Source organism: Oryctolagus cuniculus, chromosome 1 (genome assembly GCF_051225735.1).
Source record: "Oryctolagus cuniculus isolate XC-2025 breed Fujian yellow rabbit chromosome 1, ASM5122573v1, whole genome shotgun sequence".
Taxonomy (NCBI): domain Eukaryota; kingdom Metazoa; phylum Chordata; class Mammalia; order Lagomorpha; family Leporidae; genus Oryctolagus; species Oryctolagus cuniculus.
In genome coordinates, this window is record NC_142867.1 from 178,171,854 (window position 1) to 178,195,382 (window position 23,529).

General features: G+C 41.7%; 1 protein-coding gene across 10 annotated transcripts in view; it reads right to left on the reverse strand.

Annotated features, from left to right (window-relative positions):
- The window catches only part of TTC39B (tetratricopeptide repeat domain 39B), a 152,673-nt gene that overhangs the window by 15,647 nt on the left and 113,497 nt on the right, over positions 1–23,529 (reverse strand). For 5 of the 10 annotated variants that reach the window (XM_070052366.2, XM_008254654.5, XM_089317297.1 and 2 more), the window contains 9 exons: positions 23,230–23,335; positions 21,901–21,966; positions 19,126–19,234; positions 17,539–17,606; positions 17,390–17,449; positions 15,480–15,641; positions 14,761–14,852; positions 7,645–7,771; positions 3,903–4,011 (listed from right to left, as the gene is read on the reverse strand). In XM_070052366.2, the coding sequence (XP_069908467.2) occupies positions 3,903–4,011; positions 7,645–7,771; positions 14,761–14,852; positions 15,480–15,641; positions 17,390–17,449; positions 17,539–17,606; positions 19,126–19,234; positions 21,901–21,966; positions 23,230–23,335 (899 nt within the window). Of the gene's footprint in view, positions 1–3,902; positions 4,012–7,644; positions 7,772–14,760; positions 14,853–15,479; positions 15,698–17,389; positions 17,450–17,538; positions 17,607–19,125; positions 19,235–21,900; positions 21,967–23,229; positions 23,336–23,529 lie in introns of all 10 variants that reach the window. The other 5 variants (XR_016223799.1, XR_016223800.1, XR_016223801.1 and 2 more) reach the window with 3 other exon arrangements.

Below are 23,529 nucleotides of genomic sequence, written 5' to 3' on the forward strand. Positions count from 1 at the left end.
CACCCACGTGGGAGACCAGGCTTCTGGCTTCAGATCAGCACAGTTCCAGCTGTTGCGACCAATTGAGGAGTGAACTAGCAGATGGAAGACCTCTCTCTCTCTCTCTGTCTCTGCCTCTCCTTCTCTCTCTATGTAACTCCAACTTTCAAATAAATAAATTAATCTTTAAAAAATAAATAAATAAAGTACCTCTAGAGGCTAACATGAAAGCCTTATCATGGATGGAAGACAGCAGCTTGGTTTTCTAAACTATAACTGCATTTTCCATTCTTGGCCTGACGCACATATACCTACTTTTGTCTCAACACAATGGGAGTTCATAAAAAATTTAGGCAATGTAGGGCCTGTTCGAATGGAGAAAACCTAATAGTTCTTCTTGTGAGTTTTAGGATTTCTTGACATATAAGAAGCCCGATCTCTGGTGGTACAGAGTCCTGGCCCTCCTTCTGACCCAGCTTACTGCTAACATGCACCCTAGGAGGAGACAGGGACCCAAATACTTGGGTCCCTGCTACCCACACGGGAGACCTAGATTGAGTTTCAGGCTCCTGGCTTCAGCTTAGCCCAGACCTGGCTCTTGCAGGCATTTGGGGGAGTAAATCAGTGGATGGAAGTTCTCTGTCTCCTTGCCTTTCAAATAAAATGAAAATAAATACAATTTTAAAAGAGGGTAAAAGAGCTTTATTTTGTGTATATTTTACAATTAAAAAAGAAAAAATTAATTAAAAGGGTAAAATTGTTAAAAAAAAAAAAAAAGAAAAGATAAGAAAGCTTATCACAATTTCATACTGCTAGGAACTATCTAGGAAGTCTGTTAGTGCTAGAAGATCTAGAAGACCATGCAGAAGAGTTCTGGAATGTATACACAGCACTCAAACACATGCTCCTGGGTTCTTTCTTGAGCAGTACAAACTTCTAATTCCTCTTTCTTTCAACTATGTATTTCTTTATTTGAGAGACAGATTGCCCATCCTCTGGCTCACTCCCCACATGCCCTAAGGCTAGGAGCTTTGGAGCTCAATCCAGATCTCCCACCTGGGTGGTAGGGACCCAAGCACTGAGTGTGCATTAGCAGGAAGTTGAAACTGAGGACAGAGCCAGGACACTACTCTGAAACAGGACGCGGGCTTCCTAACTGGCAGCTTAACTGTTCAGCCCAAACTGCCCCCTCCAATTCCTCTTTTTTTTAAGCCCATACTTGAGCCTTCTTGTCTGCTTAGTTCCCTGGCTCCCAGCATTTTAAGGGAAGCCTCAGTCTATGGAGATGAAGACTTCCAATATTTTGGCTCTTCCACCCAAGCTCTAGCTCAGTAAGGGACTGATGCCTTACAACTTTCCTGTGAGAGAAATGAGAGCCTTGGTTCTTTACAGTATGGGAAGGTAAGGTGACGTTACCCACCCCTTGTCAGCACGGAAGCTTGTCCATAGTGGAGCACAATATTCCACCGCCCTCTCTCCCTGTGCCTGCCGGTCTGTATCTGCAAGATGGCTCTTGTGGGCTGGGGGCTACAGAAGAGAGGCTACAGCCTCAGAACAGCACAGTTGTCTGGGCTCTACTGATTCTGTTTCTATCAGGTCTGAAACCTTGGCCTTGTTAACAGCCCCCTGAGCCAGCTTTTGTTCTTCTCCGACTGTTGGAAAACTAAAGCTAGAATGATTTTGAATAGGGATAGCAGTCTCAAGGCCCAACAATACTGAAAGAGCTGGTTAAATCATGACACATTAGCTCCATGAGGTGCTTCCATCTGAAGCTTTTAAAATTTACAAAGGCAAGGGGCCAGCACTATGGTGTAGCTAGGCCTCCACCTGGGGCACCAGCATCCCACATGGGTGCCAGTTTGTATCCTGGCTGCTCCTCTTCTGATCCAGCTCCCTGATTATGGCCTGGAAAATCAGTGGAAGATGGTCAAAGTGCTCGGGCCCCCATACCCACATGAGAGACCTGAAAGAAGCTACTGGCTCCTGGCTTTGGATTGGCTCAGCTCTGGCCATTGCAGGCATTTGGGGAGTGAACAGTAGATGAGAGACCTTTCTCTGTGTCTCGCCCTCTCTCTGTAACTCTGCCTCAAATAAATAAATAAAAATCTTTAAAAAAATTTATAAAGGCTATTATTTACAATACTTAAAACCTCTGTGATCTATTAAATGAAAAATCTAGGCTAGTAGATATGCAGGTAACTATGCTATAACCATAAAAATAAAACTAGGATGGAATACATAAAAATTGTAAATTAATTGTGCCACAGTGACTTTTTTCAACCTACACCAAGGATTGCAATTATGTGTTTGAAAGAATAACTGTAGAGAGAAATCTCATAATCATTTCAGCTTGATAACAAAGAGACAAAGAGAAAAACCATCTAAGGGAAGTACTTATTCTTATAGCCAGTCACCACCTGAAGCACCAGTGTGGGAAGAATACTGAGTATGGAGCCAGAGGTCATACATGCTCACCTTCTGCCAGTTAAAAGGGTGTGAAGTGACTGTTACAATCCCCCCAGACACCATTCCTGAACTTCTATGTCCCTTGCTATATTTATCACCCCAGAAGTTTTCATTTTACTTTTATGAGTTGGACATTCCAAAAGCTTAGATCACTATCTTGGGATAACACCTAAGTGATTTAGCGTTCATAAGGAATACAGCAAAGGCTATCATTTATGGCACTATCCCAGCATAAGGCCTATACTAATAACACAGAATCAGAAAATACAAGGGCCAGAGAACAACTCTGGGGATCTCTACTCTAACATAGCTCCTATTTCAAAAGGAAACTGAGATGCAGGCATTTGGTCAAGCGGTGAAGATGCCCCATTCCACACTGCAGTACTTGGCTGGACTACCAACTCTGGCTCCTGACTCCACAGGCAGCAGGTGATGGTTCACATAGCCAGCTCCCTGCCACCCACATAGGAGTCTGGACCGAGTTCCCAGCTCCTGGTGTTGGCCTGGCCATTGCAGGCGGGCATCTGAGGAGTTAACCAGGGGATGGGACTTCTGTCTGTCTCTTTCTCTCTACCTTTCAAATAAATAATTTTTAAAATAATAATAAAGTTGTCAGTACCCACAGAAGATCAATGAAGAACAAGGAGGAGGAGCAAGAAAGGAAAGTAGGAAGAAGAAAATGAAAATAGAGGTGTGTCTTCCAGGATCTGATGGCCAAAGAGCCTGGATCATGTCATCTGCTTCCAACAGAGCTTCTAGTAATCTGGGAGGAGCCTTTAGAACAATCAAAGGTAATGAGTAAAAAAAATACAAAATCAAGTGTAGCAAGACTGAAAATAATTCCCTGTGACTGCAGAAACACACCATCTGCTGGTGACCAGTAAGGACGTGCAAAAAAGTCCCGGCAAACTAAGACCAGAAATAAGTCCACATTGTCTCCGTGTTGCTCAAAACATCAAATACCAGTCTTCTTCCCTTTATCTTAACTGTTTTAAAACTCACATACCATACAATTCACCCTTCCAAGTACATAATTCAATGACTTTAAATTTATTTCAGAGTTCTACAACCATCACAATTTTAGAACATTTGACCATTCCCCTCCTGTGAAAATGTCTCATCCTTTAGCTATTAGCTGCCCCATGCCTCCATCCATGGGCAACCGCTAATGTATTTTCCACATTTATAGATTTGCCTGTGCAGCATGTATCACAGAAATGGACTCATACAATAAATGGTCTTTTTGACCAGCCCAAGGCTTCCAAGGTCCATCTGCACTGCAGGTTGTGTCTCTCTCCTCCCTGCTTCTCCACTGCAATCACCCAGACGTCTCTGCTCAGGCTCTCTGCCCTTGGGATGCCCACAAATCCACATGGGCTGATGAGCACAGGGAAATGAAGGGAGAAAGGGAACGGAACAGAGACCCAGATTTCCAGGTGGTTGCTTTTCATACTCACTCTCATTTTGTAGCGTTGCCTCAGCCTTTTCGACAGTTATCAGCAGATTCTCGGACAGGTCTTTTCTTTTGCCCACTATTGAAAAACCATTCCAGACATACATCATTTCCTAATGAAGAAGAATGAAAAACCATTCGCAATTACGTGAGGTTATTCAATGTCCTGTAGGACCACAAAACCATGTATGTGTGTTTTGCCCCAGTTGCTAAGGATCTCAAGACAATATTTAGAGATCATTTTCCCTAGTGTTCCTCATTTGGTGTTTAACAGTATAATTTCTCTTTCTCTCCCTTTATTTTGCATTTTACACTGTGAAGTACTTCAGGATATATAGCATGCTATGCTTTTACTGAAACAGTAATTTATTCATTCATTTAACAAATATTTATTAAGTATCTACTGGTATTCAAAGACAGAATTATAGATTCATAAATAAATATTTTAAACTGATACTATGAATAATTCTGTTTCATGTAAATTTTTGTTGTTACTTTTAAGTAAAGGGAAATATTTTAAAATTCCTGCCAGTTATTTACATAAAATGCTTCCAAGAATATTACTGGAAATGAACACTGGAGTATTTCACTGGGCTCAGGTTCTTTTATACCATTAAACCATGTGTCGGTCCAGTAATGCAATCCAAGATGCAGAAAACACATTCACTGAAAGGCCATATGGCTGAATGACAGCTCCTGAAAATGTAAACTAATGATTTCTTATTGCAGATTATATTTAATGGGCTAACAGATGAGAATGTTTTTTGGACCAAAAGCAAATGTTTTTGCTTGAAAATATTTTTCTAATGTTCCTGATCATACAGTTCATATTGTGAAAGATATGAAATTTGCAGGGTAATTACTATCTTCTTGGAAATAAATGAATTTAAAAATACAGATAAAGATATTGCTTGAAAAGCCTTTTACCACAGAAGCAATGGAAATGTGGAAGACAAATTTAGGTAGAATGACAGTAAATCATCTTTATGGCACTGAAAATTGGAATCCTGGGGCTGGTGCTGTGGCATAGCAGGTAAAGCAGCCACCTGTGGTGCCAGCATCCCATACTGGTGCTGATTCAAGTCCCGGCCACTGCACTTCTGATCCAGCTCCTGGCTAATAGCCTGGGAAAGCAGCAGAGGATGGCCCAAGTCCTTGGTCCCCTGTACCCACATGGGAGACTCAGAAGAAGCTCCTGGCTTTGGATCAGCCCAGCTCTGGCCATTGCTGCCATTTGGGGAGTGGACCTGTAGAATGGAAGATCAATTTCTCTACCTCTCTCTTTCTCTCTACAACTCTGCTTTTCAAACAAATAAATAAATCTTTAAGAGAGAGAAAAAAAAAAAAAGGAATCATGCCACTCCGCCTTTCGTTTTACATAATTTATCACTAAAGAGTAAGAGCAAGCTCAATTCAATCACTGATGGAGTATTTTTAAATTGATGATGATGAGTCTAAGAAAAGTTTTATTAATGGAATATTTTACCAGGATACAAGCTCATGTCTGTATTTTATGAAAAATAGGCTTCTGGGAAAATTCCTACATACAATCACTTCAAGCCCGTTTCCTACATAGTCTACATCCGTTCACCCAGAGAAGAACAACGAATTAACCTTCCTTAGGCACACACTGGTATCAGAGTACTAGAGCGGAGAAAGAACCATGATGGCGTAGAAACTTTTCAGCAAAATTCTGAGAGTCAGAATGAAAAGTCCTCCCACTGCAAATCAGTTGATAAAAATGAATCAGGAATGGAGCTGAAACTGCAATTGTAAGGCAGAGCAGGCTCTCGCGGGGCAGGGCGGGGAGGCATGGGGATGTCTGGTTATCTCTGATTTGCAGCGTTGTTCTCAGCTCTAATTACAGACTGGTCACGGAACCACCTTGTCTGAAACCAGTGTTGTCTGGGATCATTTGTGTCAAGTAGGGAACACCTGGGCCCAGGTGCTAATTGCACACTAGCTCCTATCTGACACCTGTGCTTGTTTTTTTTTTTTTCTTATAGAATATATAAATACGTCCTGTAAGTCAATAATTAAACACATATACACACACAACCCATTTTACAGATAGTGAATGACAGGAACAATTCACAAAAGAAGTAAAAAATGAATAAACACGAATTGCTCAACACACCAACAGGGAAGTACAAATTAAAACAGTAAAGCACTGTTGGTAAAAATTAAGTTGGTACAGCTTTCTTGGGTGAAAAACTGTCAAGCTCTATGAAAATATTAAATGTATGGGCCCTCCAACCAGGAATTACACTTCTAAAAATCATTCTCAGAGAATTACATGCACATGTAAGAAAAAATTAAAAAAAGGATATTCATTGAAGTGTGTTGTTAATAGTAAAACCTAGGAAAACTAAACTAGTAAAGTGGATTAAATGAACTCTGAAATAAAAAAAAAACAGGTACCCCCAAAAGGACTACAGACCTTAGCTTACATTGATGAGCCATCTTGTGCTGACTTCCAATGGAAAAATGAAAGCCCCAACACAGCTACATAATCTGATATATTCAGGATTTCTTAACAAAACCTTATTAGAAGAAATGAAGCTGAGATTGCATTTTTCACAGAAGCCTTGCTTAGATGACATAATGCTCAGAGTGTGAATCCCAAGTGGAAGACAGCAGTCCCTGGCTACTTGTGGCTCCTAAGCACTAAAAACAGGGCCAGCCCTAACCAACATATCCCAGAAGGGTGAAAGATACACCAGTTTTTTTAAGAATTAGCATAATGTAAAAGAATGCTGGGGCCAGCATTGTGGCGATGCAGCTCCCTGCTAATAAGCTTAGAAGGCAGTGGAAGATGGCCCAAGTGCTTGGGCCCCTGTCACACAAAAGGAGGACCCAGATGCGGTTCCAGGCTCCTGGCTCCAACCTGGCCCAGCCCCAACCTCCTGTGGTGATTTGGGGAGTTGAACCATTGGATGGACGATCTCTCCCTCTCTGTTTCTCTCTTAGTATCTTTGACTTTCAAATAAATAAAATTTTAAAAACATTGAAAAAGGAATGCTAATTAGCTCATGAATAAACTTTTATCTATTATATGCTGAGGTGACAAAATTTTGTGTGGATTGCTTTAACAAAGTACATGCTTAACTGATCTTCTGTATATTAAGATAATCGAAAATGAATCTTGATGTGAATGGAAGGGGAGAGGGAGTGGGAAAGGGGAGGGTTGTGGGTGGGAGGGACGGTATGGGGGGGGAAGCCATTGTAACACATGAGTCGTACTTTGGAAATTTATATTCATTAAATAAAAGATTAAAAAAAATAAAAAAAAATAAAAAAAAAACAAAGTACATGCTTAAAATCAATTTGTTTCCTTTTGCTTTGTTAATGGCTAATAGAAAAAGTAAAATTACACAAATAATTTGCACTATAATTCAACTCCACTGAGATGTAATTCACATCACCTCTCTCTGCCTCAATTTCCTGATCTGCAAAATGAGCCTTATCAAGTTAGGCTAACAAAACTACACTCAGAGGCCTTGCAAGAATCAAATGACGTGTTTTTTAAACAGCCTTTTTCCTAAGACCTGGATCACACAAACTAGTCCAAAAAATGAGCTATGACTTTTACCATTTGTTAATTTATTTGTAAATGTTCACCTTAGGGCACACAATGGTTTTGAATTGAGCTAAACTTTACAACCGAAGTTAAATATGATCCCTGCTGCTGTGAAGAGACAACTGGTTTCCAGAAAGCAAGCAGTAAATGAAACAAAAGCAGGTACCAGGGCAGGCACGATGAGCTTCACAGGTGCAGGCAAGGAGGGGGAGTAACGTCGAGCCTTCCTCACGGCAAACTTCTCGGTGGGCAGGGACTTCCCAGCAATTCTCTGCTTCAAGCCATCGACCTGCCTGGGAAGACCCCCAACCCCCGAGAAAGGTCGTTAGAACCCTGTTATTTACACCTGCGGTTGCCACACTGCACACGGCTCAGCAGCTGCACCTGGGAAACTGTTGGCACTGCAAAGCCCAGGCCTGTCTCAGACCTCGGGAATCAGCCACTGCCCAGTTAGGACCCAGCAAAGTGGATGCTGAGGAGGCCTGCAGGTGCATGTGAGGCATGCTCCACTGAGGGAAGTGCATTTCTTTCTATGCAACTTAGCTGATGACTTCAGTGGATCAAACACAGCCCAGGCAATCCAGGCAATTTCCGGAAGTAAGCACTAAAGAGTCCAAAGTATCTGTTTACACTGTGCATACCAGAGAGTGGGCAGAGGGCACATGGGCACATTTCCTGTTCCTGTTCACAAGCATGACACGGACTCACAAAATAACAGGGCTCGGAATTCACATGTAATCTGAAAAATGTTTCCCAAGCATAGGTGAGTTTGGAAACAGCAGCTGAGGACAAGCACTGTGTTTACAAACTTCCTGTCAAAGTTCTAAGGAATTCCAACAATGTTCTTGGGAGCACTTTCTTATGAATAATTTTCTGAATGCGTCAAACAAGGTGCTGGGTAAAGATTCCAGGAAATACCCAATTACATCACTGACAGATTAAGATGAACTAAGAGGAAAAACCACAAGGAGAGAGGCAAGCTGATATCATGTTCTTTCCTGGCACTGTATGGGCTATGGAGTGCTAAACCACAACCCCCATCACCTGCTGTTCACGAATGTCAGAGGAGGAGTCATGGAAAAGTGTGAGGTGGGAGAGGGGCTGGAGGCATAGCTTAAGACAGGAAACCTGTGGTGCTAAAGATCAGAGAGTGGCACGGTAGGTTAATCCTCCGCCCGTGGCGCCAGTGTCCCATATGGACGCCGGTTCTAGTCCTGGCTGCTCTACTTCTGATCCAGCTCTCTGCTATGGCCTGGGAAGGCAGTGGAAGATGGACCATGTCCTTGGGCCCCTGCACCCAAGTGGGAGACCTGGAAGAAGCTCCTGGCTTTGGATCTGCTCAGCTCTGGCCATTGTGGCCACTTGGGGAGTGAGCCAATGGATGGAGGATCTATCAATCTCTCTCTCTCTCCCTCTTCAGCTCTGATTTTCAAATAAATAAACAAACCTTGAAAGAGAGAGAACTCTCATTGTTAGTGTTCTCACCTCAGTATCCTAACAATGCAGATGCTGACAGAGCAGACTTCAAACTTTCTCCCGAAAACAAGATTACATATTTCACAGAAATAATTCTGATACAGGGAAATCTTAAACTGAAGCAAAGGAAGTACAGGACGACGTGAAATATTTCCATGTATCTTAATATTATTGTTTGTGTGAAATGAGGGAATGCATTTTACCAGTAGGAGGTCACACCGATCACACCATGATTCTACTGTTAAGATACCTGGTCTTGTTTTAAGGAGAGCTTCCAAAAGCAGTTGTGAAAAAAAGATCGTGGGGGCCTGTGCTGTGGCACTGCAGGTAAAACCACCACCTCTTCTAATCCAGCTCCCTGCTGATGGGCCTGGGAAAGCAGCAGAAGATGGCCCATGTAGGAGACCCAGAAGAAGCTCCAGGCTCCTGGCTTCAGATTGGCCCAGTTCCAGCTGTTGTGGCCATTTGGAAAATGAATCAGCCAATGGAAGACCTTTCTCTCTCTCTCTCTCTCTGCCTGTGACTCTGCCTTTCAAATAAATAAATAAATCTTAAAAAAAAAATCCTGGTCATACCTTAGAGTTGGTTCGGATAAGTTAGTCAGTGAAGCCATAATTTCTCAAAATGTACTCATGGAATTTAGTATTCCACTTACATGGTTTGGACATTGAGCAATGCAGTGGGGTCTCTGCTCTTTGACTTCCTCATGTCCAGTGGTCATCCCTTCCTTTCGGCCTCAGCCATCCCCACACTCACACCTTAGACCACTTCATCATCTGCAGCTTCGCCACCTCTAAGCACAAAGTCAGGCACACTACCTTTGAAACACAACTCTCTTCATTCTAACTTGGTTGTTGTTCTATTAAGAATTTTAGTGCACTTTCAACTGTCTCCCTGTCCCTGAACACTCCTGCTGACGCTATACTGTCCATGGCTTCTGCACTCTCGGGCCTGTTTCCTAACCCCGCTTGTCTACTGCCTCATCACTGCACTGATCCAGCAAGAACCTAGCCCTGGATAAAGCTCAGTATCCTCCTCCCCTGCATCTGCAGTGAGAGCAGAAAATATCACCATGAACTCGTCTCCACCAACCTCAAATTTGTCCAAGCACTGCCTGGCATCCCCCTACTCAGTTCTTCTCACTGCCTTCCTGTCTACTCTCTGCAACAGTGAACTTGTCCTCCATCATCCTCAGCCTTCTCCCTTCTCTTTCAATCTCAACAGATGATCCTGCCTCCTATTTCATGAACAAATACAAATCCCCATTGCATCACAAGCCTGCCTGGCTTAGCACAGGTTCAGTATTCCTCTCTTTATGATACAACAGCCCTCCTCTTAGCCTTCCTCCTAGAGCAAACCAATCCTGCCACTAATGCTTTGGATTCTGTCTCTCTCTGCTTCTCAAGAACCTTACAATAACAACTATTTCATTTGTTGCTTGTATGTACAACATGCTATTCTCAACTGGATTCTCCCAGTGGGTTTAAAGAATGCTCAAAATTTTCCCATTAATATGATTTGACCTCACACCTTACGCCAACTCTCTCCCTCCTTCTCTATCCCTTCTCCTTCATGGTCAAAGGTGTCTAGGGCTATACTGATGCTCACTCTCTCCATTTATTTCTATCTCATTCACTCCTCTACCAACTCCAGTCTGCTTGCCAACCCCATTCTTATATCTTCTCAGAGTTCACTGGGGTTATTAGTGACTACTATATCATTTTTTTTGGACAGGCAGAGTGGACAGTGAGAGAGAGACAGAGAGAAAGGTCTTCCTTTGCCGTTGGTTCACCCTCCAATGGCCGCCGCGGCTGGCGCGCTGCGGCCGGCACACCTCACTGATCCGATGGCAGGAGCCAGCTACTTCTCCTGGTCTCCAATGGGGTGCAGGGCCCAAGCACTTGGGCCATCCTCCACTGCACTCCCTGGCCACAGCAGACAGCTGGCCTGGAAGAGGGGCAACCGGGACAGAATCCAGCGCCCTGACTGGGACTAGAACCCAGTGTGCCAGCACCGCAAGGTGGAGGATTAGCCTAGTGAGCCGTGGCGCCGGCGATTCCTATATCATTTAATACATATTTTGTCTTATTTTGAAAATGAATACTGTGTTATGAGTGCTATGCACTGTGTTTTCAAGTGTTGAAATCCAAATCTCCTATGTGATGGCAGTAGGAACTACAGCCACTGGGAGGGAATTAGTTCAACAGAGTAGACTATCATGCATGGGAATAGTGACTTTTTAAGGAGAGAGCTTACACAGTTATTCAAAACAATTGAAAGGGAAGGAATCCTCCCAAACTCCTCCTATGAAGCCAGCATCACCTTAATTCCTAAACCTGAAAAACATACAGAGAGAGAGAACTACAGACCCATTTCCCTGATGAACAAAGATGCAAAAATCCTCAACAAAATACTAGCCAATAGAATCCAACAACATATCAGAAAGATCATTCACCTAGACCAAGTGAGATTTATTCTAGGTATGCAGCAATGGTTCAACATTTGCAAATCAATCAATATGAAACATCACATTAACAAACTAAGAACAAAAACCATACGATTATCTCAATAGATGCAGAGAAAGCATTTGATAAAATACAACATCTTTTCATGATGAAAACTTTAAGCAAATTGGGTATAGAAGGAACACTCCTCAACACAATCAAGGCAATTTATGATAAACCCATGGCCAGTGTCCTATTGAATGGGGAAAAGTTAGAAGCATTCTCACTGAGATCTGTAATGAGACAAGGATGCCCACTCTCACCACTGCTATTCAATATAGTCCTGGAAGTTTTAGCCAAAGACATTAGGCAAGAAAAATAAATCAAAAGGATATAAATTGGGAAGCAGGAACTCAAATTATCCCTGTTAGTAGATGACATGACCCAATATATAGGGAACCCAAAAGACTACACGAAGAAACCATTGGAACTCATAGTTTGATAAAGTGACAAGATATAACATCAACACACAAAAATCAATAGCCTTTGTATACACAGCCAATGCCACAGGTGAGAAAGAACTTCTAAGATCAATCTCACTCACAATAGCTACAAAAAAAGTCAAATACCTTGGAATAAATTTAACCACAGATGTCAAAGATCTCTTTAATGAGATATGCAAAACATTAAAGAAAGAAATAGAAGATACAAAAAAAATGGAAAAATCTTTCATGTTCATGGATTGAAGGAATAAATATCATCAAAATGTTCATACTACAGAAAACAAGCTACAGATTCAATGTGATACCAATCAAAATACCAACATCATTTTCAGATATAGGAAAAATGATGTTGAAATTCATATGGAAACACAGAAGACCCCGAATAGCTAAAGCAATCGTATACAACAAAAACAAAACCAGAGCCATCACAATATGAGATTTCAGGGCATACTACAGGGCAGTTATAATCAAAACAGCCAGGTACGGGAACAAAAACAAATGGATAGACCAATGGAACAGAAGAGAAACACCAGAAATCAACCCATGCATCTACAACCAACTTATCTTTGACAAAGAAGCTAAAATCAATCCCTTGAACAAGGACAGTCTCTTCAACAAATGGTGCTGGGAAAACTGGATCTCCACATGCAGAAGTATGAAGCAAGACCCCTACCTTACACCTTACACAAAAATGCACTCAAAATAGATTAAAGAGGCCAGCGCCGCGGCTCACTAGGCTAATCCTCCGCCTTGCGGCGCCAGCACACCGGGTTCTAGTCCCGGTCAGGGCGCCGGATTCTGTCCCAGTTGCCCCTCTTCCAGGCCAGCTCTCTGCTGTGGCCAGGGAGTGCAGTGGAGGATGGCCCAAGTACTTGGGCCCTGCACCCCATGGGAGACCAGGAGAAGTAGCTGGCTCCTGCCATCAGATCAGTGAGGTGCGCCGGCCGCGGCATGCCGGCCGTGGTGGCCATTGGAGGGTAAACCAACGGCAAAGGAAAACCTTTCTCTCTGTCTCTCTCACTGTCCACTCTGCCTGTCAAAAAAAAAAAAAAAAAATAGATTAAAGACCTCAATCTACGACCTGTTACCATCAAATTATTAGAGAACACTGAAGATAACCTGCAATGTATTGGAGTAGGCATAGGCAAAGAGGTCTTGGAAAAGACCCCAGAGGTGCAGGTAATCAAAGCCAAAATTGATAAATGGGATTACATCAAATTGAGAAGTTTCTGCACTGCAAAGAAGCACTCAACAAAGTGAAGAGGCAGTTTAACCCACTACACCATCTGCAATACTGGCATTTCATATGGTCACAGGTTCGAATCCCAGCTGCTCCACTTCCAATCTAGCTCCCTGCTAATGACCTGGGAAAGCAGCAGAGAATGGCCCAAGTATTTTAAATGTGCAGGGCTCCTTCCTGCAACAAGGACCCCTCCCTTGCAAGTCCTTTGCTGAAACAGCCCCCACTCACCACCTGAGCAGCTCTTCTCCATTTTCAGACCCATCTCAATCAGCGTTCCCTCTGTGCTCCCCTATACAGAGACTTGTGGGGGGAAATCAGTTGTGTGTGTGATCTTGATATGTGTGTGATAACTGCATCAATGTCTGATTTCACTACAAGGTTATGAAATCCACAGGACAAGGGTCACATCTGTTTATTCAGCATCCAGCACAGTCCCCTTCATACAGCAGATGTTCAACAGAGAGGGATATATGAAAACTGGTCTCAGTAATGTTAAACAGAGGGACTAGCATTGCAGCATAGTGGGTTAAGTTCGTATCCCATTTAAGAGTGCTAGTTGAATTCCCAACTACTCCAACTTCTTGCTAATGTGCCTAGGAAGGCAGGAGATAATGGCCCAAGTACTTGGGCCCCTGTCACACATGTGAGAGAACAGGATGGAGTTCCTGGATCCTGGCTTCAGCCTGGCCTAGCCCTGGTTTTTGTGGCCACTTGTGGAGTTAAACAGCAGGTGGAAGATTTCTCATTCTCTCTCCCTCTCTCTCTCTCTCACCCCCACCCCCACTAATAAACAAGTAAACATTTTCTAAAAAAGGTGTTAAATAGTTTACTTCATAATAGAGTTTCTCGGAATCTTGAACATACTATTAAATGTCTAGTATATGTTACATTGTTCCTTAAGTTTATATTTATCTAATCACAGAATACCTTTAATTCACAGTAATAGGTAACATATTTTGGTAATGATACAAATTTAGGAAACTGTGTTCAAAATGTGGTAGCAAAGAACAATAACAAAATCCTTCATCCAGAACATAAATGAAATAATGTATTCTCTGGGGCAAACACCATGGCTCACTTGGTTAATCCTCTGCCTGTGGTGCCGGCATCCCATATGGGGCGCTGGGTTCTAGTACTGGTTGCTCCTCGTCCAGTCCAGCTCTCTGCTATGGCCTGGGAGGGCAGTGGAGGATGGCACAAGTGCTTGGGCCCCTGCACCCGCATGGGAGACCAGGAGGAAGCACCTGGCTCCTGGCTTCAGATCGGCGCAGCGCCGGCTGTAGCAGCCATTTGGGGGGTGAACCAACAGAAGGAAGACCTTTCTCTCTATCTGTCTCTCCCACTGTCTATAACTCTACCCGTCAAATAAATTAATTTAAAAAAAAAGAAATAATGTACTCTGAAGCCACCAAGGATATCAGCATGCAAAATCTCCACAGAAAGATGACAGACTGACCCTGAGCTAAACATATTAACAACTTCCATATGGAATGAATAGGAAAGTTAAAGAAATATGAGAGTAAAGCATGGGACAACACCAAGGAATAAAGATAGAAGATGAATGTGTGCTCCTTTATACACCCGGCTCTGTGTTACAGGAATTGTTTCCCGCTCACCTGAACAAAGCCACCACATTCTCATTAGTGGCCACTACATCCTCTTCTGGAAGCATGCTCAAAATTGCCGCTTTCAAGAACACATATGTTGCCTTGAGGAAAAAAAAAGAAAAGAAGCTTGACATAGAAAGTCCCTAAGTAAATGATGTTTTGATCTTGAAAATCAGAAATGACCTACAAGTCTTCCAGACGTAAAACCAAGAGGCATCAAAGAAATCAAAGGAAATGCCGTCTTAGATTGCCTATTCCAAATGAGAACAATAGTCCTCAATTAATTTAGACCATTTTCCTAGTGCACAACTATGTCATTCATGGCTGAGAACACAACAAAATGAATAAAAGATCACTATCTCACTCCTTCCAATTTCTCACAAATGGATCAGAACTAACTTTGATGATCACAAAAAGCCTGATCAGCAGTACTGGAAAATCTACAAAAATTATCTGGACTACAGTATTAGATAGTATTAAAAATAAATGTGGTTTGTCTTTGGAGTTAAAGCTTCCTTGTTGAAAAATACATTTTGGATAGTTTTTAAAGCACCCAGTGCTGAGAGAAAAATGTCCATAAGCATAGTTGATGCATATATCCTCCTTTTGTGGATCTCCACATTGAGAAAGCAGAGAATGGGAAGCTACTGAACAACCAGCCCCATATGAAAACCATCCTGGTCGCTGATTAGCAAGCAGATGACATTCATGAAAGCACCGCACTTTACCTTGGACCATTTACTCTCTTTGCAAAGCAGATCTGAATAGTAATATGCTTGCATCCAGTTTTGCTGGAATACATTAATCCACATTAGCTCCCAGTAACAGAGATGGTGAAACTGTTTCCATTCTTCTTGAACTGAAATGCATTTTCGAAATATCTCTTGTGCCTATAAGTCAATTGCATAAAGCTGATCATCCAGATATTAGACAAGGAGATAATAACCTAATGGAAAAATACATAAAATACTTTGTACTAAAAGAACAAAATTATTACTTATTAAACCATTCAATATGACATTATGTTCAAAATGACAGTATGTTCCTTTCTGTACATGCAATGATACAATGAAGAGCTACCTCTTTATTTAACTTTATAAGGGGGCCTTGGCACTTTATGATTTGGGAGAGGGGCCTTTTCAAGTAAGATATAAAACATAGAAGTCTTTTAAGAAAAGACTAACAATAATAATGTCCTGAATTCTATTGGACAAAAAACAACTTAAAGTTACAAGTAATCAACAGCCTGGGAGAAGATACCACTACCTACCTAACTGGTAAAACATTAACCCTTCATCACCTTCATCATACAATTTTATAAAATCCTTTAAGAAAAAAACAACTCAGTGCTAAAGATATAAATTGACTTGGGGCCAACCTGTGGCTTATTGAGCTAAGCATCTGCCTGTGGTGCCAGCATCCCTTGTGGGCACCAGTTCAGGTCCCAGCTGCTCCACTTCCAATCCAGCTCCCTGCTGATGGCCCAGGAAAGTGGTGGAGGATGGCCCAAGTGCCTGGGCCCAAGCACCCACATGAGAAACCAGAAAGTGGTTCCAGGTTCCTGGTTCCTGACTTTTGGCTTCAGATCATCTCAGCTCTAGCTGTCATAGCCATTTGAAGAGTGAACCACCAGAAGGAAGACCTATCTGTCTATCTGTAACTCTGCCTCTCAAGTAAATAAATAAATCTTTAAAAAAAAAAAAACAGATATAAATTGGCAAATCATGTGAAAAGATATACAAATGACAAATGTACATATGAAGAAATTTGTAAACTGCTAAATTAAAAAAAATTAAATAGCCATTTTTTCAACCAGAGATAAAGTTCAGAGTTAGCAAACAGAATTGAAAGAAGCAGTCTCATATCTTTATACAGGAGTTTAAGTTGGAACAACCTTAAGTAAGGAGGGCATTTTAGCTTGGATTTATCAAAAGGCAAACATCTTTTGACCCAGAAATTAGAACAATCAGAATCTGGTATATATAAATACACCTGCACACAGAAGCGATGCCTAACAGCGCTGTTTCTAGAGGCCACAATCAACAGTGGACCACTTTAGCAATTATATGTATTCACCCCATGAAATGAAACCCAATCATCAGAAAGAATAAGGAAGATTTGAATATACTGACCTGGAGAGAGATCCAAGATGTATTGCAAACAGAAAAAACAAATTGCAGAAAAATATGTGTTTTTTTTTTTCTCATTTGTGTAAAATAAAACGATGAGTATATTTATACAAAAGGCACCTCATTCTCCTTCTATTTCAAGGAAATTAGTAATTTCCTTTTATGAGGCACCCACCTGCAGTATAGCAGAGTTGCATCTTATGTGAGTCTAGATTCCAAAGTCAATGTGGAAAGCAGAAATTGATATGACAAAGTTTTCTGAAAATTCCTTAGATAGCACCTATTACTTTTTGGATATTTTACCCTGAACTGCCTCACATATTTTATACGTTAAGTGCAGATCATATTCAGTATTCTATTCTACATAAATTAAAAATTTGTCTTTTTAATTACATTGCTTTTTCATTTTTGTTTAGGCCATATAGCTGCATTTATCTACGTCAAAGGAGTGTGTGGCTCAAGTCCAGCCCACAGTCACCTCCCCCAGGTAACACGAGCAGATCCTTTACCTCTTCAACATTCCCCTTCAGCAGCTCAATTCGGGCATGATAGAACAACATGAGTGAGCCCTGTGGAGAGAGCAAGAACACACGCTGCTCAGCACGTGCACGGCGGAGGGACTGTGGACTGAAAGACACACTTGAAACACCAGGCATACCTCTGGGAACTGCTGCAGGAAGGGTGCAAGGAGACGTTCTGCTTCCACAACATTCACTTCTCCTGTACCTAGAAACAAACAGGGAAAGCCTCAGTCTTCACGTCACACGGTAGACATGTACAGCCAACACTTCAAGTTCATTAACACACAGCAAAGACCTATTCATGGGAAAGATGAAACCTGTCATTTTGTTGCTTTTCACAAATGAGAAAGAAAATAAAGGCAAGTAGCTCAATTCACAATAGCTAAGATATGGAATCAACCATGATGTCTATCAACTGAAGACTGGATAAAGAAATTATAGTATACGTGCACCATGGAATACTATATAGCAATCAAAAAAATGAAATCCTGTTGTTTAAGCAAAATGGATGCAACTGGGAAACATTATACCTAGTGAAATAAGTCAGTCCCCAAAAGACAAACACCATATGTTCTCCCTGATCTGTGGTCAATAATAAAGAACCTAAAATGTAATCCATAGGAGTGAAATTGACACTTTGAGATACAATGACTTTGAACAGCCCCTGTCTTGTCTGTTGAAGAACAGGGTTTTTGTGTTTTTTTTTTTTTTCGTGTTTTTTTTCCTCCACACTATTTGTTAAACTCTTTACTTAGTTTAGGGTTAACCTTATGTGTATAAAGTTAACTGAAAATAGATCTTAGTTAAAAAAAAAAAAAGAAGAATGGGAAAAGAAGAGGGGAAAGGAAGAAGGGTGGCAGTGTGGGTGGGAGGGAGGATAGGATGGGAAGAATCACTATGTTCCTAAATTTGTACATGTGAAATACATGAAATTTGTATATACCATAAATAAAAGATTTCTACATTAAAAAATTTTTTTAAAAAAATAAAGGCAAGCCTCACTTATGACTTCAGTTCAAGAAAGCTCTTGAACAGATACATGCTTAAGTATGAAGGTGGCTGCCTAAGAATTCTGATGGGACTCTGGCTTTAACAGCACAATTAGCTTATTTTGACAAAAATGCAATTTACAGCAAAAGAAGAAATCTAACATGAATATGATAAAACATATTAACTTAATACAGAAACTTTAGCTGAAAGCAGATAAAAAATACTCAATGAAAGAAAGTATGCGCCGGCGCCGTGGCTCACTAGGCTAATCCTCCACCTTGCGGTGCCGGCACACCGGGTTCTAGTCCCGGTCGGGGCACCGGATTCTGTCCTGGTTGCCCCTTTTCCAGGCCAGCTCTCTGCTGTGGCCAGGGAGTGCAGTGGAGGATGGTCCAAGTGCTTGGGCCCTGTACCCCATGGGAGACCAGGAGAAGCACCTGGCTCCTGGCTTTGGACTGGCGCAGCATGCAGGCCGTAGTGGCCATTTGGGGGGTGAACCAACGGAAGGAAGACCTTTCTCCCTGTCTCTCTCTCTCTCTCACTGTCCACTCTGCCTGTCAAAAAAAAAAAAAAAAAAAAAAGAAAAAGAAAAAAAGAAAAAGAAAAAGGAAAGAAACAGTGTCATTTCCTCTGCCAAACATTCCCATGACAAACATAATAATTTTTAAACTGTTTACTTACTCAGGTGAAAGATAACCAACTTTCAGTGAAGCGTTATGTCACGCAGACCTTACCCAGAATGAGGGAGATGTAAGTGTGAAAAGCTAGGATGGTCAAGCAGCACAGTGGCGACCGCATGCTTCTTCCCGAGGCACCTTCCCTTAACTGCAGGAGGCCTAACTCCTGTGGGAATTCAATGCACTTTAGGAAGAGACCAACAAGGCCGAAAGGCTGTATTCAGAAGCTCCAACATACTAGTTCACGGACGCCTATCCTCCATAAGGTGGGGCTTAATATGACTAGAGGTCAGAATATAGGTGATGCCTAACTAGAAACGTATTTTTTTAAGTTTATGTATTTATTTTTATTTATTTGAAAAGCAGAGAGACAGAGAGAGAGAGAGAAATATCTTCTATCTGCTGGTACCCTCTGTAACAGCCAAGACTGAGCCCTAAACTCCATCCAGATCCCCCATGAGAGACACAGGGACCCAAGTGTTTGAGCCATCATTTGCTGCCTCCCAGAATGCATTAGCAGGAAACTGGATCAAAGGCAGAGCAGTGGACTCAAACCAAGCATCCTGATATTAGATATAAACTCTCTGCGCCACAACACTCACCCCCAAATTTTACATTGTAAACTGATATGAGAGTCTCACAAATCCTTCTATATCACACGATTCTAGGGGAAAGAATGAGGCAGTTTCACAGGAATGCTGTATTTCTTTGATAAAAATACTCATTCATTAAGACATACTGAGGATCTATGTGCAAGGCACTATGGTGGGTGTGAACAAATATAGTTCTACATCTTCAAAGATCTTTCCATCAAATAGGAAAGCTGGTCCACAAACACACACTCCTCTTAGAATATAGTGAGTACCATATGAAAGATAAATGACTATGAACGTTATAAACACTTGTGCCTCACTAGGGGAGTACCAGGGAATGCTCTGTGGAATAAAAGGCATTTATCTTGGCCCTGATAGATGGAAAAGCTCTCAAGAGAACATTAACTGGAAGTTGGGGAAGACATCCAAAAAGATATCCTGGATCTTCCTAAAGAATAACCAGTGGTCCAGTTTACCAGGAGTTCTAGGAAGGTAAAAGGTATGGGTAGTCAGGTAGGGAACAATGATTAAAATCAGATCCTGGCTCCAGCTATGGACTCCATCTTCCTGCCACTGCAGAACCCAAAAGGCAGCAGTGATGGCTTCAGTGAGAGGGCTCCTGCCACCCACGTGGGAGACCCTGCGGTGAGTTCTTGGCTTCTAGCCTCAGTCTTGGCTCAGCCACAGATCCTGCAGGCATGTGAGGGGTGAGCCAGCAGATCCAAGCTCGCTCTCTCTCTCTCTCTCTCTCTGCCTCTCAAACAAATAAATTTATTTAAATCTAAGATTTAAGAAAAAGAAAAGAATCAGGTTATGGGGTCCGTGTTACAGTTAGACTTTATTCAAGAAGCAATTTGGAACCACTAAAAGAGCAAGGTAGAAGACAAATGGTCACAGAGAAGGGTGGCCATAAGTATACAATGACTTATGAAGAACATGGACAGTGGAATAAACAGGAGAAAAACCACACCTTCTTGTACCCATTCTATCTATTCCTCAAAATCTCCCTCTTGGTTAACAGACAGCTGTTCCCATGTGGTACATTTAGTGTTGTGATTGATAGATGTTTTAAACTTAGGACAAAACAATAACCATACAGAAATTTCACTCACGGAAAACAAATTTCTCCCTTAGTTTTACAGGGAAACTTGTAAAAATATATAGAAATCCAAAATACTGTAATTATGCTTGATCCATGCTATTTGATCCATTACAATCATAAAATATTAGACATAGAAACTTAGCCTAATTTCTTCATTGTAGAGAAGATATTTCTGGGATAGTTAAAATGTTAAGAAGGTGGGGCTGGTGCTGTGGAATAGCACTTGTGGTGCCACCATCCCATATGGGCACTGGTTCAAGTCCCAGCTGCTCTACTTCCAATCCAGTTCTCTGATAATGGCCTGGGAAAGCAGTAGAAGATGCCCAAGTGCTTGGGCCCCTATACGCATAGGAAAGACCAGGAAGAAGCTCCCAGCTCTGGATTGGCCCAGCTCCGGCCATTGCAGTCATTTGAGGAGTGAACCAGCGGATGGAAGATCATTCTCTCTGTCTCTGTCTCTCTCTCTCTGTAACTCTGCTTTCAAATTAAAAAATCTTTTTAAAAAATGTTAAGAAAGTATTTTTTAAAAAATATTTCTGTATTTATTTGAAAGGCAGAGTTACAGAGGGGCAGAGGCGGAAAGAAAGAGGGAGAGAGAGGGGAAGAGAGAGAGAGAGAGAGTCTTCATCCAGATGGCTGTAATGGCCAGAGCTGTGCTGATCTGAAGCTCCAGGTCTCCCATGTGGGTGCAGGGGCCCAGGGACTTGAGCCATCTTCCACTGCTTTCCCAGGCCAAAGCAGAAAGCTGAATTGGAAGTGGAGCAACCAGGACTCAAACCAGTCCCCATATGGGATGCTGGCATTGCAAGTGGCGGCTTTACCCGCTATGCCACAGCGCTGGCCCCAAGAAAATATGTTTTAATCACACCAGGGTATAAAGATCCTGTAAACACCAATATTATTGAAATATAATTTTAACCCCAGAATTTTGGTAACAATGATGAAAAGTTTTAACTTTCAAGAGAGAAAACACATCTCACGTCTGAAAAATATGATCACAGACCAATGGCTTTTTATTGTCCTGAAAATAAATTGCCAATAAGTATTGCAGTCCTGAGGACCCAGGGCAATGCCTTTATAATTAGTCAAAGATACTTTCTTTTGCCTGTTAAAATTAAGATAAAATTAAATATGTACCCTGTTTCCAGAAAATCCAATGAATTCTAGCAGTCTGATAATTCTTGCTGGTAAAAGAGACAGCATCTGTTAGAAAAAAAAAAAAAGCCACGTTAATTTATGTGTTAGTGTATCTAAATGCAGACAAATTTGAAAAAGAAACAAGCTTAAACCAACTGATATTACAATCATCGCATACTGTAGTTGATTTCTTGTAAGATAAGGAGCCTTAAAAAAAAAAACATTTAAAAAAAAAATAATGGCAAAAAGGAGCTTAGCCTTTCCCAAATTCTCTAAAGAACACTGGTTTCTTCATGGGAGATGATAGAGTGATGGGAGGCACCCCTGGGTACCCACTTCCAGAAAAGGTTTCCCTTAGCTTCTCTCAAAAAGCAAGAAGTTGCTGTAGTCTGTGTGTTGTGCAGGCACCACTCCAAGAGGACAGCCCCTCTCTGGGAAATTCCTGATAGAGAGTAGTGAAGGGAAAGTCTCCCTGTGAGCAGAACCTTGGTCAGGGTACCCGGCTCTGCCTTGTGCATGGAAGGAGGCAATGACATGCAAAGCCATGGAGTATGGCCCGGGGTCTGGCCAGATGATTAGGTACACAGGAGGAGCATGATTCAAAACCTGATGACAAGGAGTCTAGGGAGAGATGTATGGAAAGATGTCCCTGAATGGAGAGAAAATGTGAAGATATTTGTGTCCCATGTGAATTCTCACCTAAGAGTGACCTCAGCTGAGAAGGGCTTGAATACATAAGTAGGTAGGACAACCCAGCCCACGGATGTCAGTCAGTCTGTGACCCCAGCCACAGGCTCATGAACAAAGTGGCCACCGTAGCACAAGCACTTGTGTGTATGGTTCTCTTTACCACTTTATTTTCTTACCCATGCCAGTCAAATCTTAACAAGATATCAAAATTTCATTAAATGACAGATTTCCATTCTAACTCCTCACTTCCCTAGAGATCACCAAATACTACTCCCTGTGTTTTATGGTTCCTTCACCTATTTCCAATTTCAAAGTCGCCATTATCTTAGCAAAAATATTTCTCACATGGAAATGGAATTGTATTCCAAGCCTAATAGTCCATTCAGATTGCTATGTGGTTCCTTTATACTGTACAAGTCGGGGCTACTCTGAGCATGAACATTCACTCACAACACATACTGGCCATAGCCTCCAGAGGGGTCACGATGCAAAAAAAAACAAAACAAAACAAAACAAATCCTGTTCTAGCCACTTGTCAATCAGACCAGTCAGAGGTTCAGGATGAGGCTTAGATCAGCCAATGAAAACCTTTAAGTTCTTCTACTAAAGTTTCTGGTTTCTATAAAATCATTTCCTTACCAAATTAAAGGCCCCAGTACCAAGCTTGACACCCCCTTCAAACTCATAGAAGAATTCTTGCTCAAGTTTGTTCTTCTGAATTACGTGCAGAATAGAAAGACATTCCCTGGAGTAAAGAAGAAAACTTACAGTGTTAGGTTGACCACGACTCTGAAATACATGCTTAATCAAATTGCATATTTAACATAACACACTATAATGAATGTCATGAGCTGAAATATTATGGGATTTTTAAAGGGATGACGCCACACTGAGTTTACTGTTAAAACTACAGGGCAATGATCACTAAGAAGAAAAGAG